At 42.2% G+C, this 20,642-nt stretch overlaps 1 protein-coding gene and 1 long non-coding RNA gene across 2 annotated transcripts in view; both read right to left on the bottom strand.

Moving 5' to 3' along the window:
• Positions 1–6,392, bottom strand: part of ARG2 (arginase 2) — a 34,488-nt gene extending 28,096 nt beyond the window's left edge. Inside the window, exons 1-2 of the mRNA XM_014862421.3 lie at positions 5,863–6,392; positions 4,914–4,986 (exon numbers count right to left, since the gene is read on the bottom strand). Of these exons, the coding sequence (XP_014717907.2) occupies positions 4,914–4,986; positions 5,863–6,270 (481 nt within the window). The 5' untranslated portion in view covers positions 6,271–6,392. The remainder of the gene's footprint in view (positions 1–4,913; positions 4,987–5,862) is intronic.
• Positions 6,393–6,452: 60 nt separating this feature from the next.
• LOC139045703 (uncharacterized) lies at positions 6,453–20,616 on the bottom strand. Its single transcript, XR_011504631.1, has 3 exons — positions 20,482–20,616; positions 15,413–15,526; positions 6,453–6,587 (listed from the first exon to the last, which is right to left on the bottom strand). It is a non-coding gene; the product is annotated as an uncharacterized lncRNA (long non-coding RNA).
• Positions 20,617–20,642: the final 26 nt, after the last annotated feature.

The raw sequence follows: 20,642 nt of genomic DNA, 5'->3' as shown, positions 1-20,642 counted from the left end.
GGACTAAAACATAGTCCTAAATTAACTGAAGGCCAAAGACACCAACCTAATGAGTCTTATTAACTTACGAGAAGATTGTGTCAAGTACTAGAGAAAAAAACAAACAAAAGAACAAGAATTTATTATCAAAGGCCTGGGGAGAGAGGGCTTTGAGTATTCCAGTCCACGTGACAATTTATTGCTCACTGGAATTTACAAACTGATTTATCAGTCAGGATCTTTAAGCTGCAAGCAACAGAAACCTATTGCTGCTAATTTCAGCAGAAAAGCAATTTGTTCAATTTGGGTAATTCCCAGAATCTTTAAAAGGGCCGAAATCTGGTTTAAAGACCACATCACCAGGAATAATGGCCCCAAAAGTCACACTGCAGGATGGTCCAGTGAGGATACTATTGCTGCTGTCGTCTCCACTACTGGGCAAAGGCACTGTGGTCTACATGGATAACCCCACTGACACCAGACAGAAGCTACTGCTAGAAGTGCTGCCACCACTACCGATCATAGAATGACTTCTGCTGCCCCTTCTTCTTGAATTTCAAATCAAAGTTTAGGAAGAGTGCTTTGGGACCCAGCCCCGTGGCTGAGTGGTTAAGTTCACACACTCCGCTTCAGGGGCCCGGGGTTTCACTGGTTTGGATCCTGGGCGCGGACATGGCACCACTCATCAGGCCATGCTGAGGCGGCATCCCACATGCCACAACTAGAAAGACCCACAACTAAAATATACAACTAGGTACTGGGGGGATTTGGGGAGAAAAAGCAGCAGAAAAAAAAGAAGATTGGCAACAGTTGTTAGCCCAGGTGCCAATCTTTAAAAAAAAAACAAAAAGAAGGGGGCTTCAGCTGGTGGAACCTAGGTCAAGCACCTACAACCCTAGCTGCAACGAAAATGAGGTGGAATGTGGGTGGAGATAAGTCTACAGAGGTAGACGCAAGTCAAATTACGGAGGACATAACCTATTGGCTGTTAAGTGTGCAACACATACCGCTAGAAGTTGAAGAACAAATACCAAAATGTAAAACTATTAAAATGAAAATGTATTAGAAAAATGTATCTAGCACAACCCTGAGATTTCATTATGTATTGTAGAGGCAGGGTATGTTTTCAAAGTATGAAGCTTTAAAGCCAATTTAGAGAAAAACACCAAAATAAATAATACAGCAAATTAGCAAAGATGGTTTATGAATGACAAGGCTGAGAAGCATGGATGCACGTAAAAGCAAGCCATGGAATGACTTTAAGCAAAGAAGAAATACAGTCTTAGAAAGATCACTCTGGTGGCAGTGAAGAACATGAACTGAGGAAGGCAGAAATGGGACAAGAAATACGACTGGAAAGCTATAGCCACGTGTGAGAAGGACAGAACGAGAGCAGTACCATTGTGGAGAAGGACTCTAATCATTTAGGGGAGAAAATCAACAAGACTTTGTGATCAACAGATGTACGGGACAAAAGGGAGGGAAGGAAGAAAGAACTGTGGTGCTCTTGGAGTAACCAGATAATGAGTGATAGTGTAAAACAGACACTGGGAACCCAGCAGGAGAAGCAGATTTGAGGGAGAAGATGATGAATTTTGTTTTGAACATTGAGTTTGAGACACCTGTGAGAATGAGATGAGGCTACTTAGAACCAAGTTGGAGGAACAGGCATGGCATTCTAGATGAAGGTCCGAGTTGGAGCCGAGTTATAAGAGTAGGGTAGGAGTGGATGGGATTGGTCACCTGGGGCATCCACAGTGAGAAAATGCCAGGGATGGAACCCTGGGGACATCAACATTTGAGGGTTGGGAAGAAGAGGAGGATCCCACAAAGGAGTCCAGGAAGGACCAGTGAACGGAGAGAGGAGACATAGCAGAGAGCGGAATCTTGGCTACAGAATATTTCAGGAAGGAAGTGGTCAGTTGTGCAATAGAGAAGTCTGGCAAAATAAAGGTTGACAAATGAGTAGGTTGCCCAAGGTAGGATGGAAGCCAGGCTGAAGCATCACTATCATACAACTAAACTCGTGATTGCTAACATTCTCTACCAACCACTGAAAGCAAATACAAATCTGTGAACTCACATATTGATCTGTTCCAAATGAACAGCTCTCACATCTCAGATCCTCATGCTTAAACTATCTCAGGCCCTCTAGCAGTTCTTTTGCTGAAGCAGACCAGATTCTTCAGTCTCAACCAAAGAGATTCCAGTTCTGCTCCGATGGAGCACTAAATGGAACAGGAAGAGTAAACGTCCCTAGCCTAGTTGAGAGGAACGAGAATAACTCCCAATTGGCTTCCTGAACTCCAGGTCACACGGGCCTGGTCACACGGGCATGTTAAATTTAGACTGTTGTTCCAGTGGCTGTCACCCCTTTTCAGTATCAGAGCTGGGTCAAATTACCACAATTACAATGATAAGGACCTCAAACTGTTACTCTCAGTTTACAGCTATCTTTCCCTACAGAACATTCATTCTACTTCTGAAGAAAAAAGGGCAAATTACCAGGACGATCAGAGCTAATTAGAATCAGGAGCACAGTCATGGCGTCTAAGCCTTGCCACAGCAATTGTCTCTTCATTTCTCACAGGCTCTCTTTACATACTAAAATTAACTAGTTACCTGAGAGAGGAACCATGAATGTCCTTACTAAACCCAAGGAAAGGCAAAAACAAGCCCAGACACTAAGTCAAATAGATTCAAGAAAACAGGAAGTTTAACTGATGCCATGGCAACATCGACAGCCTGTGACATCAGAGCAGAAGGCAAGGACAAAGGGATTTGTGCAAGTTACCTTTCCATGGGTCTTCTCTTCCTTGCAATTTGACCCATGCTGCTTATTCAAAAGGGCTCAAAGAACTTATCTTGGTACCTTTCAGAACAGAGCAATTGAAATCTCTCTTGGTACTCATCTCCAGCATATTCCTGGAGACGAGCCAAAACCACATGATGGAAATCTGCTGCGTGCCACATTCTTATTAATATGCAATGAGATTCTATTTCAGACTGCTGGCGATAGTGGGCTACCAATCGGTTACAGGGTGGGGATGTAAATTATAAAACAAAAAGTATTTGAAAAAAATGAAAGGGAAGACCAAGTCAACTAAAGCTTCACCATCATGTTAGATGGAGAGTTTACGGAGCAAGTATTAGAAGGACTAGTATCAAAGGGAGAACAGCTTCTGCAGGTTGGAGTGGAAAAATACCAGGAGCTGTGACAGGAAAGGAGGTCTACAAAGCAGGAGTAAAGAAGCTGCTACTCATGTGCCCTCCCCCGCATTCAGCAGCCTCAGCTGGATGTGATAAATGTCTTCTGTGTGAGAGGCTAAATCTTGCTCTTGTCGGGAGTCTCTTAAAACAGAATTGAGCAATGAGCAGGCAATTTGAGCGACGCCAGGCCCAATTCTCCAGACGGGCCAAAGAGGTTTATCCAGGATGAAAAAATAATTATCCAAGATTGTTGTCTTGACTGTAAAATGATGCTTTTAAAAAGGCAGAATGCGTACAGCTGATTTAAAGGAACAATATCCTCCTTTATAATCGGGAATAAAAACCTCCTCCCATTAGGTAACTTGTGACACATTAAGATTAAATCTTATCTTTCATCTTTGGTGGTGAACTTGGAGAATTATTAAAATGATTAGGAAAGAGACTCTATTCAAGAAGGAACTGCAATTATTTAACAGGGAAGAGTTTTGAGTATTCAACCCAAGACACCATATCCATATTGTAGCCAGAGGCGCATGAAAGACACCTCAATTCAAGGTGATTTCGGTGACTTCGTCATTCCTCTGTGCTTTGGAAGGAGAGCGCACACCTCTGGAACCGCTCAATGATCAGCAGAGGAGGTTTCAAAGCAAGAATGGGGAGGTTTGTAGTTCACCTAGATTCTTGGTTACTATCTCCAGAATCTACAGCTCCCTGCAGCCATGCCTTTTGCACTTAAAGCTCCAGAAGGATATGTGAATAGTCCTATTACGGAGGAAATGGCCTTCAACAGCAGCTAGAAACATTTAGGTTAGATATAAGGAAGAACCTTCCTACCATAAAGGTACTGGAATTTGGTGCCCTGTTACTAAAAGAAGGGCTCTCCATTACTACATAAATGGCATTTATCTCTGGGTCAGATTTACTTCTGACTGTAAGGTAAAAGTACTAACCTAATTATCAGACTGCAACTTGACTTCTGATTATCTGTGGTGCTTGTGAAAATGCGCGTCTGGGTCCCACCTCAGCACCAACAAACCAGACTCTTCCATGGAGGAGCCTGGGAATCTGGATTTTTAACAAGTAACCCAAGTGATTTTCATAATCAGGGAAGTTTGAAAAATACTGATCTAAGGCTCTACTTACAGTAATATAATGCTATTAACCGTAGGGAGGAAATGAATGATTTAAAGAGAGGAAACTGGCTAGACTGATGAATCATAAGCAGCTCATGATTAAGATAGGAAAGCCAGAATTTTAGGGGGAAAGTGCAATTAGCACTAGCAGGAATTAGCATTCTTAGCACCACTTTGTAGTCATAGCTTGTTCCAGGCTATGCCTCACTCTACCTCCTTGCCTTCCACACCCTTACTCTTTTATTTTTTTTGCTGAGGAAGATTCACCCTGAGCTAACATCCATTGCCAAGCTTCCTCTTTTTGTATGTGAGCTGCTGCCACAGCATGACCACTGACACATGAGTGGGCCACTGAAGCAGAGCGCACTGAACTTAACCACTAGGCCACCGGGGCTGGCCCAACACCCTTAGTCTCTTTACTGCAACAAGACTTTGCCTGAAGACTCCTCAATAGATCTTCAGCTGCAGATGGAATCCAAGGGAGGATGGGAGATACTTCCCAAGTACACAGCTGATGCTGGCGGTCAGAGACAAGACTCTCAACTGGTCTGTTAAGAGCCCTGCTCAGACATCTAAAAACCAGCCACTTACCCAAATTGGAGAGCCTTTTCATCAAGCCAGCTTCTCTTACAGCAGCGGGACCATGTTCCACTCCTTTTCTCTTCTGTCACATCAATTGCAGTGCGATGTGAGGGAAGATGATTGAAAATAAGATCACTATTGTTCACAAAAATACAGAAATCTGCTATACTCAGTTCCCAATAGATCCCTCTGAAAACCTCTGACAGCATCAGGCCTTCCTTTTTTCACCTGAGGTCTGCTCATTTCAAACACTTGCGGGGAAGGAGGGGAAAACAACCATCGCTGGAATTAAATCAATCTTCCAAACCCCTCCTTGTAGGAAGGGCAAGCGGAGGCCAAGACCCGGGAAGGGGCTGAGCCAGGTGAGGGTCTGATGATTGGGGGGGTGGGGGGGTAGCGGGCCGAGCAAGGGCTTGTCGATCAGCGAGCTCTCCTCCACTGCAGGTTTCTTTCAGTGAAGTGAGAACAAAACAGCCCCTCCCGTCCTCCCACCGCTAGAGAGGCCAGCGCCAATTTCCTTCCCAGTTAATGCTCCAAGAACGCACCCTGAAGCCTTAAATCCTCCGTCGTTCTCTTCAACCTCTTCTCACTCAGTTTTCCTCGGGGGATTCTGGCCGGTTTCTCCTCCTCGAGTCGCTCCATGGAATCCTCTCCATCCCTCCCTCTCCTCCATCACCCCGACTGGGACCCACCACTTTCTCGCTCCTCCGGGGGAGTCCGCGGAAACCTGCCAGCCCGTTGAGCCAGCCCGCATCGCAAACAGGGTGCCCTCCATCCCCTCCCTCCTTCCCCATCTTCTATTGGAGAAAATCCCATGTGCTCTCCCGGTGCCCAATGGCGGGAACCTACCAGTTCGTCCCCTCTCTTTTTCTCACCCTCCCTACCACCCCACCCCCCGCTTTCTCCAGGTTCTAAGGGGCTGGGATTCTGCCCCACAGCGCCAGGTCTCAGTTCTCACCTGTCCCCCTGAGAACGGGGCTCCGATCACAGCCACGGAGTGGACAGCCTTCTTCAGGACGGAATGCACTTGCGTCCGGAGGAGACGCGAGAGGCTGCTCCCCAGGGACATGATGAGCAGCGCTGCACGTCGCCGACCTAGAGGCTGCTCTGTGCGGCTCGCCGCCTTAAGTGAGCGCCGCCGCCTGCCGCTTTTACCTACCCGCGCGCCAGCCGGGCTGCGCCGCCCCGTGACGTCACCGCCCCGGCCCCGCCCAGGCCGTGCCGCCCGCGCCCCCATCCAGCCCCCTGCACACCTTCCCGCAGGCCCCGCCCACTGCTCCTGGAGGCCAGGGCACGCCTTCGCTGACGTCACCCCGCCCTGGCCCGGGCTCTCCCGCCCGAGACGAGCCCCTGCAGCTGACGCCATAAGGCAGATGTCCGGGCCCGGCCAATAAGAGCGCGGTCACGGACGGGTGTGTCCTTTCGCGGGAAGCTTCGACCCCGGCGAAGTTCGCGAGCTTGGCGGAACACGCGAACCGACACACAGGCTCGCTGATCGCGACTCTCTTTACATGAATGCACGCCCAGCAGATGCGAGCTCTACGGAAGGTCTAGCTGGGCTGCGCCTGGTCTGGCCCCACCTCACCTGAGTGCCTTGCCAAGACCAAGCCGGCATCCATCTCTGTTCCATCTCAAAGCTCAAGGTCCAGAAAACACGCTTACCCCACCTGTGGACGTCGAAGCCTGGGAGATCAAATATAGATTAGAATAAAACCCCACCTATCTTAGGTATTTTGGATGGGGAAGTTAGGAATTACAAAGCAATTACATTCTAGACAGTTTCAATTCTTTACCTAAATAACGGGAGCACTGGTTATTAAAAACCAAATGTAGCAACATATCTGGACTATTTGTAAATTTTAGGGAGACTAAAGAGCTGAAAGTTACTAAGAGTTTATTAATACTACTAATAACGACCAACTAAAGTTCTAAGAACTTTTAGCCCGCTTAACAATTCCATAAAGTACGGACAATTTTAAAGACGAGGAAACGGGATCAGAGAAGGTAAGTAATTTTCCCCAAATCACATAGCTTGTAAGTGGCAGAGCTGTGTGACTCCAGATTCCAAGTTCTTAACCATGACACTATGGCTTGCAGGAGTCCGGACGTTAGTCCTACCAAAATAAATTTTTATATAAACACCCGAAAATTATTTCACCTGATGCCCGTTTACATCCTGCTCTCCAAAATATTTCAGAAGTCTCCACTGCAACATCATAACTCCCATAGAGCTTTCTTTCCTATGATAAGGCAGTTTATTTTTAGAAGATAAATTTTATACCTGTCTCCCCCTGCTGGTTTAACAAAGAGATGTCTCTGAAGCCTTAGCAAAATAAGCAGAGTATTAACGTAAGGCATTAATCCGGAAAGAGTGGTCCCAGACCAGCAGCGTCAATATTTGCATACTTGTCAGAAATGCAAATTATTAGGCCATACCCCAAAATTTACTGACTCAGTTAACTCTCGGGGTGGGGTACCAGCAACCTAAGTTTTAACAAGTTCTCCAGAGTGGGGGGCTATGGGAGCAGTAGGGGTATGGTCAGGGATTCACAGTCACTGATACTGTCACACTTGTTCAGATCCTTGAAAGTACAGAATCTTGGTACTTTCTTCTTGTCCATCACTATATCCATTTTTTTCCCTTTGTTTTCTGAACTTGATACTGACACAGATCCTCTCAGGCGCTCCTGGACCACTGCAAAAACCTTTTGTTTCTTGAGCACCCACTGTGGGGACCTTTCTGCATTAATCCTGCATGTCACTTTCAGTGATTTTCCACTACCTATAGTTTAGTCAGAGGTAAATTACTAGTTCCACATTATTGTGCAACAGGGGAGTGAATAGGAGATTGTTACTATTATCATTTAAAATTCAAATTATTTTATAACTATATGTCTGAAATATTTTATAATTCATTTAAAAAACCCCAAAGTTCAAATGTGGTCCACTTTTATTTTCAAAATAGGCATTTATTTTTAAAATAAAGTTATTAAAGATAATATTCTAAAGTTAGAAAAATCATAAAAGAATGAGTGAAGTTTTAGAAATTTACTTTAAAACTTGTACTCTGTTATAGCATAGTTCTAGGACCCTTCCTCAGGTTCAAACCAGCTTGTTCTGCTTTTTTTCTTCCTTTATAGGAGGACCTAGAGATTCTGCCTCTAATTCAGTGGCTGTCAACACATGTTCCATCCCTTGAGAGGTTGTTGTCTGTGTGTGTTGGGGGTGAGTAGGTAAGACCTGATTATGGTGTTGGCCAATTTCCGTGGTGTAAATACTCCCCCACAGTTGATTTCAACCTACCATTGTGATGTCACTGAACATGGAATTGGGAAAAGGTGCTCATTATAATATTTCCACCATCCAGATACAGTTAACATAACCTCAAGAGTATAAATACAGTAATAATAAGATATAGTAAAATAATTAGGCAATGATAAGTTTTGACTGTATATTATCTTTGTGTTTAATTTACTTGTAAGTTTATACAATTTGGTTTTTAATCATGGTAGTATTTAAGAACTGGCTTGCAAAATTCCTGAAAATTTAACAATAGGGTCTTACAGGCAGCTAAAAGCAGGCTCCAGCACATCACTGTTTACTACAAATCCAAGGGAACTCAGAAAAGACTAAACTGCAAATTCTCAAAGGCAGAGACCATGACTCTTTCTGCTCATCGTTTACCCCTTTCTGAGTACAGCACTTGGCACATAGCAGGAGCTTGGTAAATAATAAACAAACCTTCCAGATTCTTCTGAAGTCCTTACTCATGGTCCTTGGTCTATGGCTCTGATATAGTAAATGGAAGCCCCCAAAGATTTCTCTCTGGACTTCTACTTTTACATACTGAAGGGTTGTACTCACTGACCACACGTTTAGACTTTAAAGGTTAGAGCCTCTCTTTCATTTAAAAAATGTATTCATTCATTCATTTATTGCCAATATTTACTTAGCACCAATTGTTTGCCAAGCATTGTTCTCTGTGCTGTTGAGAGATGAAGACATGATATCTCATCATTCCCAGTGCTTACGTTCTAGGACGGAAAACAGTCAAGTAGATAATTTCACATAGTAGTAAATGCTATGGAGAAAATAAAGCTGAGTAATGGGACAGGTGGTGCTGTTTTAGAGAAGGGTGTCAAACGAGGCCTCTCCGAACTGACGTTTGAGCCAGATACCTGAATGATGAGAAGGAACTGGCTATAACAAGTTCTAGAAGAGCCTTCCAGGCTTACAGGAACAGCAAGATGAAAAGCCCTAAGCTTGCAACATGCTTGTGGGTCAGAAGAAGAGCAAGAATGCTCGTGTAGCCCAAATATGCAGAGCAAAGGTATAGTGAATTGGGTCAGATTGGTTGCTGGGGCCAGATCTCAAGAGGCAGCTTTGAAGGGCATAAACTCTTGAGGAAGAATTTTTTTCCACAAAGGCAGAGAGTTAATGGTTCTAAATCTGCATTAGGGAGTTGGAAAAATTTGGTCCCTTCTTTCTTGCTTTGCTCTTCAATCCTGGGACCAGGAGAATTAACATCACAACCCTAGAATAGAGTTAAGGTAAGGAAGCAGAGGATGAGTTCTATAGAGAGTAAAACAGAGCGTTGTTAACCATTCAATGGGGATTCCTGGATTCAGTAGAAAGGCTGGAGCAAGGGGAATATGGGAGGGGCCAAAGAATAACTGGTTTCATTGCCTGCCCAACCCACAGCCCTGTGTGAAGGCAGCCACCTGAGCCTTTCACACACTTCTCACCTCCCCTGCCACACACACACAAGGGTTTTTATTAGGGGCCTTGATCAGTGATAGGGATGTGAAAGCAGACAAATGGCTTCCATCAAGGCCCAGAGGAAACTTAGGTGTGAAATCTGTTTTAGTGCCAGCGAGGCTGAGTCTGCAAAGGACACCAGAACACTTTGTCCTTTGTTCAGCTTCCAAACTGAAAACAAGCCTCAAGCCCTTTGCACCTGACTATCCTTTCTATTTGGGACCTTTCTTCCTCCTCCCTCCCTTCTTTCCTTCAATTTCTTCTCATCCTTCAGGTTTCAGTTTTGAAGTCCTTTCTTCCAGGAAGCCCTTCCAGATCCTCCAAAGTTGAGTTAGACCTAATAGTACTCACTGATGTTATTGAATGATTACTATATACTAGAGACTTACTTAACCCTTTACAAGTGTTATTTAATTCTCATCATAAGGCAATGAGGTACACACTATTATTATTTCCACTTAAGACATGGTAACCAAAGCTTAGAAAGGCTAAGTAATTCGTTCTAGGTCACACCGTCAGTGGTCACAAACCAAGACAGATCAAGGATGTTGATTACCCTTGCCATGGTTCACTTAATCCTCTGAATTATAAGTGCCTATTTAAAGGACTCTCTCTCCTTGAGAGCAGCTTGTTTGAGAGCAGGAATGGTGCATGACTATCATCTAACACAGTGCCTGGTACATGAGAGGTGTTCAATAAATTTGTATTGAATGAATATATTAAATGGCATATGTAAGTGTCTTAAGAGAATTAAGAGGAGTCATATCTCTCTATGGTATGAAAGTTCTGAGGATGGAGTTATTACTCTTATATGAGACAGGAAAGATTTCATGGAATTGGCATTCAAGCTGAGCCTTAAGGGTTTTCCAGGAGGAATCTGTAGGGTGTGTGTGGGGAATGGGGAGAATATCAGCTAAGAGACATGAACTTAAGTGACAGAAGTGGAGGGGGAGGGTCAATAAATACTTGAGTGCCCACTAGTTGTGAGATAATGTTCTAGGAGCTGGGGAAAGAGTGATAAGCAGATGGACTCCAAGCTATCCTGGAGGGAGAATTGTAGGTACTGATATGTGGCATAAATAACATAAGGTAATGTGGTCGAGAGGATGTAGAGGGGAGAACTGCATTAACTAGTACAGTCAGGGAGATGAGGCACGGAGGCTAAAAGTATTGTACTGTGGAGGTGGAATAGATGGTATTCAGCTACAGACTGGGGAGTAATAAGGAGGGAAGGACACAGAGAAGGAAGGAGTTTTCTGACTGGGAAAAGACTGACCTTTAACACCAGGAAGTGTGAATTCAGCTGCCACTTAGCTTCAAAAAGCCCAATAGAACTTTCTGTTCTTTGAAGTACGAAGCCCTACCCCTCTCTCTTTTGTGAAGCTGGTGTATCTAGCTTTATCTCTGGCTTTTCAGAGAGGTACTCATTATTGAGCAACTCCCCTTTCTCCTGTTAAACTGTCTATTGTCAATTAGCTAATCTGCAGACCCCCAACCACTGGAACGTAAGATGGTAGAGGAAAAGATTTCCTCCCAACAGTTCTCAACCTTAACAATAACCTAGGGAGCTTTTTAAAAATACTCATGTCCATACTCTCCCTCTCCACCGCCCATTCTTGTTTAATCATCTGGGATGGACCCAGGCATCATAGTTTTTAAAAGCTCCCCAAGTGATTCTAATACACAGTCAGGGTAGAGAATCCAGTATTAAGAGTTATATCTTTCAGTGCTTCTCAAACTTTAATGTGCAAGTAATTCACCTGAAGATCTTGTTAAAACTCAGATTAGGGGGCCGGCCCAGTGGCACAGGGATTAAGTTCATGCACTCCACTTTAGCAGCCCAGATTCGCTGGTTCGGATCCCAGGCGTGGACCTACCCACCACTTGCCAAGCCATACTGTAGAGGCATCCCACATATAAAATAGAGGAAGATGGGCACAGAGGTTAGCTCAGGGCCAATCTTCCTCAGCAAAAAGAGGAGGATTGGCAGCAGATGTTAGCTCAGGGCTAATCTTCCTCAAAAAAAAAAAAAAACAACTCAGATTAAGAGTCTGTAGGTCTGGGGTGAGACCCAAGAATCTGCATTTCTAACAGGCTCCTAGGTGATGTCAATGTTGCTGCTCTACCTACTACACTTTGAATAGCAAGGCTTTCTTTAACCAGAGGTCTTTCACCTTTCCTTATAAATCTTCAGAAAAACTTTCACATGAGGTTGATTTATTTCCTAGGCTACACAGTTGTGGCTTGATTGAAACACTTAAGTCGTTGCTAACAACCACATGAAATTGAGCTGATTTTAATGATCTAACTGAACCTGTTTGTCAAATGTATGTCCATCAAACTAGATCCATCATCTTAACTAAGCTTTCCCACAAGTTTGGTTTATTCCATTTTAAGCTTTTAGTGTACAAGGATATAAAGTATCTTGATGTTACAAGGGGAGAGAAAACTTCCACATAAAAGCCAGTTGTGTTCCTTGACTTAAATTGAATATATTAAGCTTTACTATCCTAGAATGCTAAAGATGGGAATGTGAGTCCATGAAAAAAATCTCTGCTTTCTGTTCTATATCTGTTTCTGTAGGTTACTTTCTGTTTCTGTGTCTGTTTTTCCTTTTTTCTCTAGTTGTCTATTTTTCCCACCGTCATTCTTCCGTATTTGAAATAATTACTAGCCATTTTCACTGGATAGGAACACAATAGGGTGATACTAAGTAAATAATGGTAGATTAACAGGATGGAACGCTTTGTAGCTATTTTAAGTGGTATTTATAAAATCTGTAGATAGATGGAAAATGTTTGCCTAACCATTAATTTTTAATTACTGTTAAATAAGGAGGCCATTAGATTGAGGTTGTTCTAATACCCTGGCTGCCTACCTAAGCAAACCAAAACCTAAGTCTGTAAATGTCTCAAGGTTAGGAAATGCAAATCTAAGGACACCTAATCACAAACAGCCAACTAGGTTTTCCAAATAACGCAACCTTAAGCTATAGCCAATCAAATAATTTCTTTGCTTTGCTTCTGCCTCTTCTCTATAAAAGTCTTTCCCCAGCTCCTGTCAGTGGAGCTTGTCTAACTACTTCCCGTTTGGTGCTGCCCTATTCGAATTGATTTTTGCTCAAATAGACTTAAAGTTTTTGATATGCCTCAGTTTATCTTTTCATATTTACAAAATGGTGTAACTGCAATAATTTAAAAAAGTGTAAGAGACAATGATGGAAAAGTAATATGTAAAACAGAAAGGTTTTCAGGATTTTTTTCTCTCATTCAAAAATTTTTTATATTACATCATCTTTTCAACAATAAAAACGTTAAAACATATAAAAGGACCCAAATGCTTAGAAAAATAATTTATTTGTTTAGGTGGCAAGATTATGGATGTATTTTCTTTTATAAAATTCCAATTTGATGTTGGGAAAATAATAAACATATCTTATTAAAAATGGATGGCTAATAAAATTTTTTAAATATATATTGAGTATCAAAAACATCAAATACCTAAAAATAAGTCTAATGAAAAATGTGCAAGACAAGTGCAAAATATTGCAGAGAGAAATTAGAGAAGACCTAAATAAATGGAGAGATATACCAGGTTCATGGGCTGGAAGACTCAGTGTAGCCAAGATGTCAATTCTCCCTAAATTGATAGATTCAACACAATCCAAGCAGGATTTTTAGTGAAAATACAAAGAATTTAGAACAGCCAACACAATCTTGAAGAAAAAGGACAAAGTTGGAAAACTTAACACTCTGAGAAATCAAAACCTAGTATAAAGCTAGAGTAATTGAGACAGGTTGCTATTGGCACAAGGAAAGACATAACAACAGAACATAAAAGAGTGTGGAAACAGACTGGCACCGATATAGTCACCTGATTTACAACAAAGGTGCCACTGCAATCAGTGGGGAAAGGGTGGTCTTTTCAACAAATAATGCTGGGGGGAAAAAAGGAACCTTGATCTTTACCTCATATCAAACAAAGATTAATTCAAAATAGATCATAGGCATAAATATGAAAGGTAATATTATAAAGGTTCTAGGAAAGAAAAAGAATATTTTCGTCAACTTGAGGCAGGCAAAGTTGATGAAACAGTTCTTGAAAAGGACATAAAACAGCACTAATCTACCAAAAGAAAAGACTGATAAATTAGACTTCATCAAAATTAAAACCTCTGTTCATCAAAAGACAACATGAAGAGTATGAAAAGGTAAGACACAGACTGTGTTTTACTGAATGAATGATAACACTTCAATAAAAAAATTTTTAGGGGGCCGGCCCAGTAGTGTAGTGGTTAAGTGTGGAGGCCAAGGTTTGTGAGTTTGAGTGCAGACCTACACCACTCATCAAGCCATGCTGTGGCAGCAACGCACATAAAAAGTAGAGAAAAACTGGGGCTGGCCCCGTGGCCGAGTGGTTAAGTTCGCGTGCTCCGCTGCAGGCGGCCCAGTGTTTCGTTAGTTCGAATCCTGGGCGCGGACATGGCACTGCTCATCAGACCACGCTGAGGCAGCATCCCCCATGCCACAACTAGAAGAACCCACAACGAAGAATACACAACTATGTACCGGGGGGCTTTGGGGAGAAAAAGGAAAAAATAAAAAAATCTTAAAAAAAAAAAAAAATAGAGAAAAACTGGCACAGATGTTAGCTCAGGGCTAATCTCAAGCAAGAAAAAGAGGAAGACTGACAAGAGATGTTAGGTTAGAGCAAATCTTCCTCACCAAAAAAAAAAAATTTTAACAGACAGATGAGGAAAATTCCACTTATGAAAGATGGAGTAGGGGCCAGCCCAGTGGCATAGCAGTTAATTTCACGTGATCTGCTTCTGTGGCCTGGGGTTCACCAGTTCGGATCCTGGGCAGGGAGCTACACACCACTTATCAAGTCATTCTGTGGCAGGGGTCCCATATATAAAGTAGAGGAAGATGGGCACAGATGTTAGCTCAAGACCAATCTTCCTTAAAAAAAAAAAAAAAAAAAAGATAGGGTAGACATATTTTTCTCTATCCTTCCCACTAACAACAGCTAAAGTCCTTGGACATTTTATATAAAACCAACAAACAAAAAGCTCTGAAAGAAGGAGAGAAGAGACAGGCTGGCTAGGGATCTCGGAATGACACAGTAGTGTGTTCCCTGGGTTTTCTTTTTGCCTCAGATATTCCTGACTGGGTGCTGGAGAACACAGCAACCAGGAAAACCTACTCCCTCTAGCCAAAGGACAAAGTAAGGAGCAAGCTAGTAAGGGAGAAAACTTTAGACAATACTCCAGACAAACACTACTGAAAAAACTTCAGCCCCACACTCACTCCTGCCAGCAAAGGCCAGGCGGGCAATGTAGACCTCTACCTTGCCAGGCTATAAAGAGGTGCCCCACCCTGCCACTGGGGTGGTATCAGAGAAGGCCGAGTAAGGAGTGGGGACTTTCATCCCCGCTGAGTGGTAACTGCTTCCCCCAGCACCAGCCGGTGGTGTCAATGGAGAACTTGTGGGGAGCCTGGACTTCCACCCCCACCCAGAGGTCACAGGGAACACCTCCCAACCAGGTGTCAGTGGAGGCCACGTGGGGAACTTGGACTTCCACCTCTACCTGGCAGTAATGTGGCAGTGCCCCCTTCTTCTACTGGAGCAGTGTCCGTGGAGGCCTGCTGTAACGGAAGATTTAAATAAGATCCAGAATCTCATAATATCCAAAATGCCAGGTTTCAAATGAAAATCATTCATCATACCAAGAACCAGAAAAATCTCACCTTGAATGACAATAGTCAATAGATGCCAATGCCAATATGACATAGATGTTAGAATTCTCTGACAAGGATTTTTAAGCAGCCATCATAAAAATGCTTCGACAGCGATTATAAACCCTTCAAAGAAATGGAAAAATAGAAAGTCTCAGTAAAGAATAGAAGATATCAAGAAGAACCAAATGGAAACTTTAGAACTGAAAAATATAATAACTAAAGCAAAAAACTCAAAGTACAGGCTCAACAAAAGAATGGAGGAGACACAGGAATCAGTGAACTTGAAGACAGAACAACAGAAATTACCCAATCTGACCAAGAGAAAGAAAACAGACTGAAAAAGAAAAATGAACAGAGCTTCAGGGATCTGTAGGACTATCACACAAAAAAACCTAACAATAGTGTCATCAGAGTCGCAGAAGGGCAGAAGAAAGAGAGTGAGGCTGAAAAAAAAAATGAAGAAATTACGGCTGAAAATTTCCCAAATTTGGCAAGACCTAAACTTATAAATTCAAGAAGCTGAGCAAACTCCAAATGGGATGAATCCAAAGAAATTCATGCCAAGATATAGTCAAATTTCTGAAAACTAAAGACAAAGAAAAAGCTCTTGAAAGCAGTGATGGAGAAACAAGACTACAGGGGGAAAATTGTTCAAATGTGAGATTTCCAATGGGAGAGATTTCCCATCGGAAACCATGGAGGCCAGAAAGAAGAGGCACAATATTTTCCAAGTGCTGAAAGAAAAATGTCAATCCAGAATTCTATATCCAATAAAAATATCCTCCAGGAATGAAGGGGAAATCAAGACATTCTCAAATGAAGGAAAACTAAGAGAATTTGTTACCAGCAGACCTATCTTAAAAGAATGGGTAAAGGAAGTTCTCTGAGCAGAAAGTAAATGATAAGAGAAGGAATCCTGGAACATCAAGAAGGAAGAAAAACCCAAAAGAGCAAAAATATGAGTAAACACAATAGACTTTCCTTCCTCCCTTCAGTTTTCTAAATTATGTTTGATGGCTGAAGTGAAAATTATGCCACAGTCTGATGTGGTTCTCAATGAATGTAGAGAAAATATTAAGACAATTATAAATGGGGAAGGGTAAAGGGAAGTTAAGTTTCTATACTTCACTTGAACTGGTAAAATGTTGATACCAGTAGAGAGTTGTTATGAGATAACAGGAAAAAAAATATATATATATATATATATATATATATAGTTCTCTGCCTCTGGTTCCTGGCACAGAGCTCCTAAAACCCATATAACTTCCTCAGTGATAAGAGCACTAGAAGCATCTTTTGTTCTAATAGTTGGTCTTTGACCCCAGTTCCTGACACAGCGCTCCTAAATCCCTTTGAATTTCCTGGGTGACAGCAGTGTCTTTTGTTCTAATGAGGTGACCCTTGGTGGACTCCTGGATGGAGGCTGGTCACCAGAAAGACCAAGCCATGAGTATAAGCTTGGCATTTTTCAGCCCTGCTTCCCATTCTCCAGAGAGAGGAAAGGGGCTGGAAGTGGAGTTAATGATGGATCATGCCTACATGATGCAGGCTCCATAAAAATCTCAAATACAGGGTTTGAAGAGCTTCCAGGTTGGTAACCACATCCACGTACAGGGAGGGTGACGAACCCCAACTCCATGGGGACAGAAGCTTCTGCATTCGGGACCTTCCCATACCTCACCATATGTATCTCTTCATCTATATCTTTTATCATATCCTTTATTTTATAATAAATTGGAAATGTGTTTCCCTGAGTTTTGTGAGCTGTTCTAGCAAACAATCAAATCCAAGAGCATGACAACCTGCAATTTGTAGCCACATCGGACAGAGGTTGTGGGGAACCTACTACTTGCAATTGGCATCTGAAGTCGGAGGTAGTCTCGTGGGACTGAGCCCTTAACCTGTGGGATCTGACACTAGTAGATAGTGTGAGAATTGAGTTAAATCATAGGACACCCAGCTGGTTGTTGTGAGTGAGGTAGCAGTGTGAGACGAAAAGAGAAACACAGGAGGAAGGCTGAGTTTTTTCTAAAACACTTGTGTATATATAATGTAATACCTAGAGCAACCACTAAAACAGCTATACAGAGATACACTCATAAACACTACACAGATAAATCAAAATGGAATTCTAAACAAGGAAAGATGAAAGGTGTTTATGTCTCTTTTTAAAACCCTATTTAGTTGCAATTTCTTTTAACTTATATGGGCCTTTACTTTTTCTCCCCTATGGGTAGGTGGCCTTGAATAGGAGACCCACTCTGAGTTAACACAATAGTGCAATCATTATTGCCACATCATAAAAAAGTAAATAGAATAAAAACTACAGCATAAGACAGTATTCTTAGAACTACTACTCAATCCATAAGTATAAGCAAATACTAAAAGAAGGTTCTACAGAAGAGTTTTAAGAATCCAGCATGGGCCATAAAAATAAAAAGTTAACTGAATTCTTTGATTAGATTTTTTCTTACCATTCATATTCACAGACGTTAAGCTTCCAAGAATACCTTCAACTGTAGAAATAACTACCCATCTTATCAAAAGTAAGTCAGATTAATCCTGTGTAGCGCCATCACAGTACTCAATGCACTCAAATATATTCCCTGGTTCTTGTGGCTAGAACTCTTTGGAAAGTGCAGCAAAGACTGGGCTAGTTATTCTCCAAATCATACTTCTCTTTCCCCACTAGGCATACTGACAGAACGTTTCCCAGCCTCCTTTGAAGTTAGGTATGGCCATGTTAAGGAGTTCTGGCCCAGTGGAAAGTGGGTGGGAGACTCTGCCATAAAACCCTCCCGTGCACAATCCTCCATTCTTGCCCCTCATCTGTTGGCCAGATGGAGAGGAGCCAATGGAGAGGACCATAGGAGGCCCCAAGGAATTGTAGCCACTAGAGAGAAGGAGCCTGGGTCTCTGAATCACCACTTGGCAAAAATTATGAGTCATCTGACCAGGAGCACCCACAGGAACAGCAGACAGACAATAAATATTTATTTTGTTAAGCCACTGAAATTGTGTGTGTGTGCGTTTTTAATAGCAGTTAGCCTAACTTAACAAATGCAAGAGTACACATGATTCTCATGCTTCCTTCTTCTGCTTCTCCACAACTGAATTCACTAGGGAATTAGTTGTGAGACTCCTTCAGCGACCCTGCAAAAAGACATCAAACGTCCTTGGAGAAACCTGCCAACTGTGAGGTTCTAAGTTATTTTCATTAGCTGCCCTTCCTTGCTGACATAGTCCACTGAACTTCTGAGTCTGTGAATACTTTGGAATCCAACACTGAGAGCTAAAAGAATCACTCCTTGCTGTTTTTACAGTCATGGTGAAGAGAGCTCGTCACTTGATAGCCCAGTTGGCATCTAGGTGAATGGCAAATACATAGGTTTCCATTTCTACTGAGGAATCAAACTGCGTAACAGTTAAGATGACGCTGTGATCTGACAGAGCAAAGCAGTTATAGAGATTGTGGAACTATATGACCACACTATTTAGCCCAAATTATTCAAAAAAAGTAAGTACATTTAGGTCTCTTTTGTTCTTTCTACGACTCTACAGTTGTGAAACTTCTGAGCCTGCACAGGTTCTTAAACTTTTTTGTGCCACAGACCCTCTGTAAGTCTGGTAAACCTAATGGACTCCTTATCACAATAATGATTTAAAAGGAATAAAACACATAGGACTCCAAAGAAAACTGAATTAAAATATTATCAAAGTATTTTCTAAACATGTTATTAAACGTCTATATTGACACATAAAATAACAAGACCCTAGTAGTGGGTCTAATAATTACTGGAATTTTGAAGTAATGATGAGTGGAAATAACATTTTGATATCACTAACAATTATTATGAAATGAAAATATCTGTGGTTTCTACTGGTGACAAAAATCACAAGTATTACTAATACTAATTGGTTTGTTACTACATTCACAATTAAAAGAAATTAAATTTCAGTTAGAAGTTAATGAAACAAAAGATGAAATTTTGATCTTATCCATGGAGCCCAGGTTAAGAACTCCAGGACTAGAGGTTTCCCCAAAACATTGACAGTGTTTATCTCTGGTGGAAATATGGGTGGTTTAAATTTTCCCCTTCCTGTATTTTTCAAATTTTTCACAATAAGCAAACATCACTTTTATAATTATAAAAACCATCACATGATATTTACAAAAATGAGAAGGGTGTATTGCTTGGTAAGTTTCAAGGTACAGAAATAAAATTGGGAAAACAAAGCAATACTTGAAGAAAATCCTTTAGAAAAAAAGGGGGAAACAAAATTCTGGATGAAGATGGAGAAACTAAACCTGACTTTCATCAGAGAGACTTAAAACTGGTAAGACCGTTATGCCATTTACCTTCATACACAAAGGGATCAATTCTTTAATACATGATGTTGCCTCAGGGCTGAAGCACCATAACTCTTTTAAGAAGCCACACAAACACTCTCAGGCCACATCCGAAGTCAAAAAAGGGAACCCACAGGCCGCTATTACTCATTTTACTAATTTTATTATCCATACCGTTTGCATCTTCCCCTTTTGCTAACCTCCCAGCCAGGATTTGTCTGCTTACTCAGTGCTCCACGTGTGGTCTGGGAGAGAGAACGCCCAGGCAGTGGAATCCAAACTCCTCACCGGGCTCCTACAAGACTCTCCTGGATCTGACCCCTACCTGCTCCCCTACTTCCAGCTGCATTCCCCTTGCGTCAGCCTCTCTGACCTTTCGATTCCTCCAATCAGCCAACCTTGCTCGAGCCTTGGGGGCTTTACCTTTCCTGGTCCTCCTTCCTAGCAGATCCCTCCTTCGGAGCTCCCCATGACCAGTCTGGATCCTCATCCTTGTACTCCTGTGTCTTTCCTCAGAGAGACTTTCCTGACTGCCCTAATTGCAAGTCCCCAAGCCACCCCGCCCGTCACGTTACTGCTAACAGCACTCTCTGAAATTATTTCCATATTGTTTCTCTTACTAGGAAACTACTCGAAGGCAGGAACCTTGTCAATATTGTTCACCGCTGTATCCTCAGCACCTAAAAACTACCTGTCGCAGCAATGAATAAGTGGAATGAATGAATACCTGTGGACTGTCTTCTTGGGGAGCACTCTGGCTTAGAAATAGATAACAGTTTGTCAAGCAAAAGCACGTTAACAGCATTTTTTATCTGACTGCTGAATTGTTGGCCTCCTACTAATCTCTGGAGTAGACAATCACAGGATCCCCGGCGAGCCCAGGCGCGA

The sequence above is a fragment of the Equus asinus genome, chromosome 7 (assembly GCF_041296235.1).
Source record: "Equus asinus isolate D_3611 breed Donkey chromosome 7, EquAss-T2T_v2, whole genome shotgun sequence".
Taxonomy (NCBI): Eukaryota; Metazoa; Chordata; class Mammalia; order Perissodactyla; family Equidae; genus Equus; species Equus asinus.
Note: the sequence above shows the minus strand (reverse complement) of the source record. Positions and strands in the feature narration are given on the sequence as shown.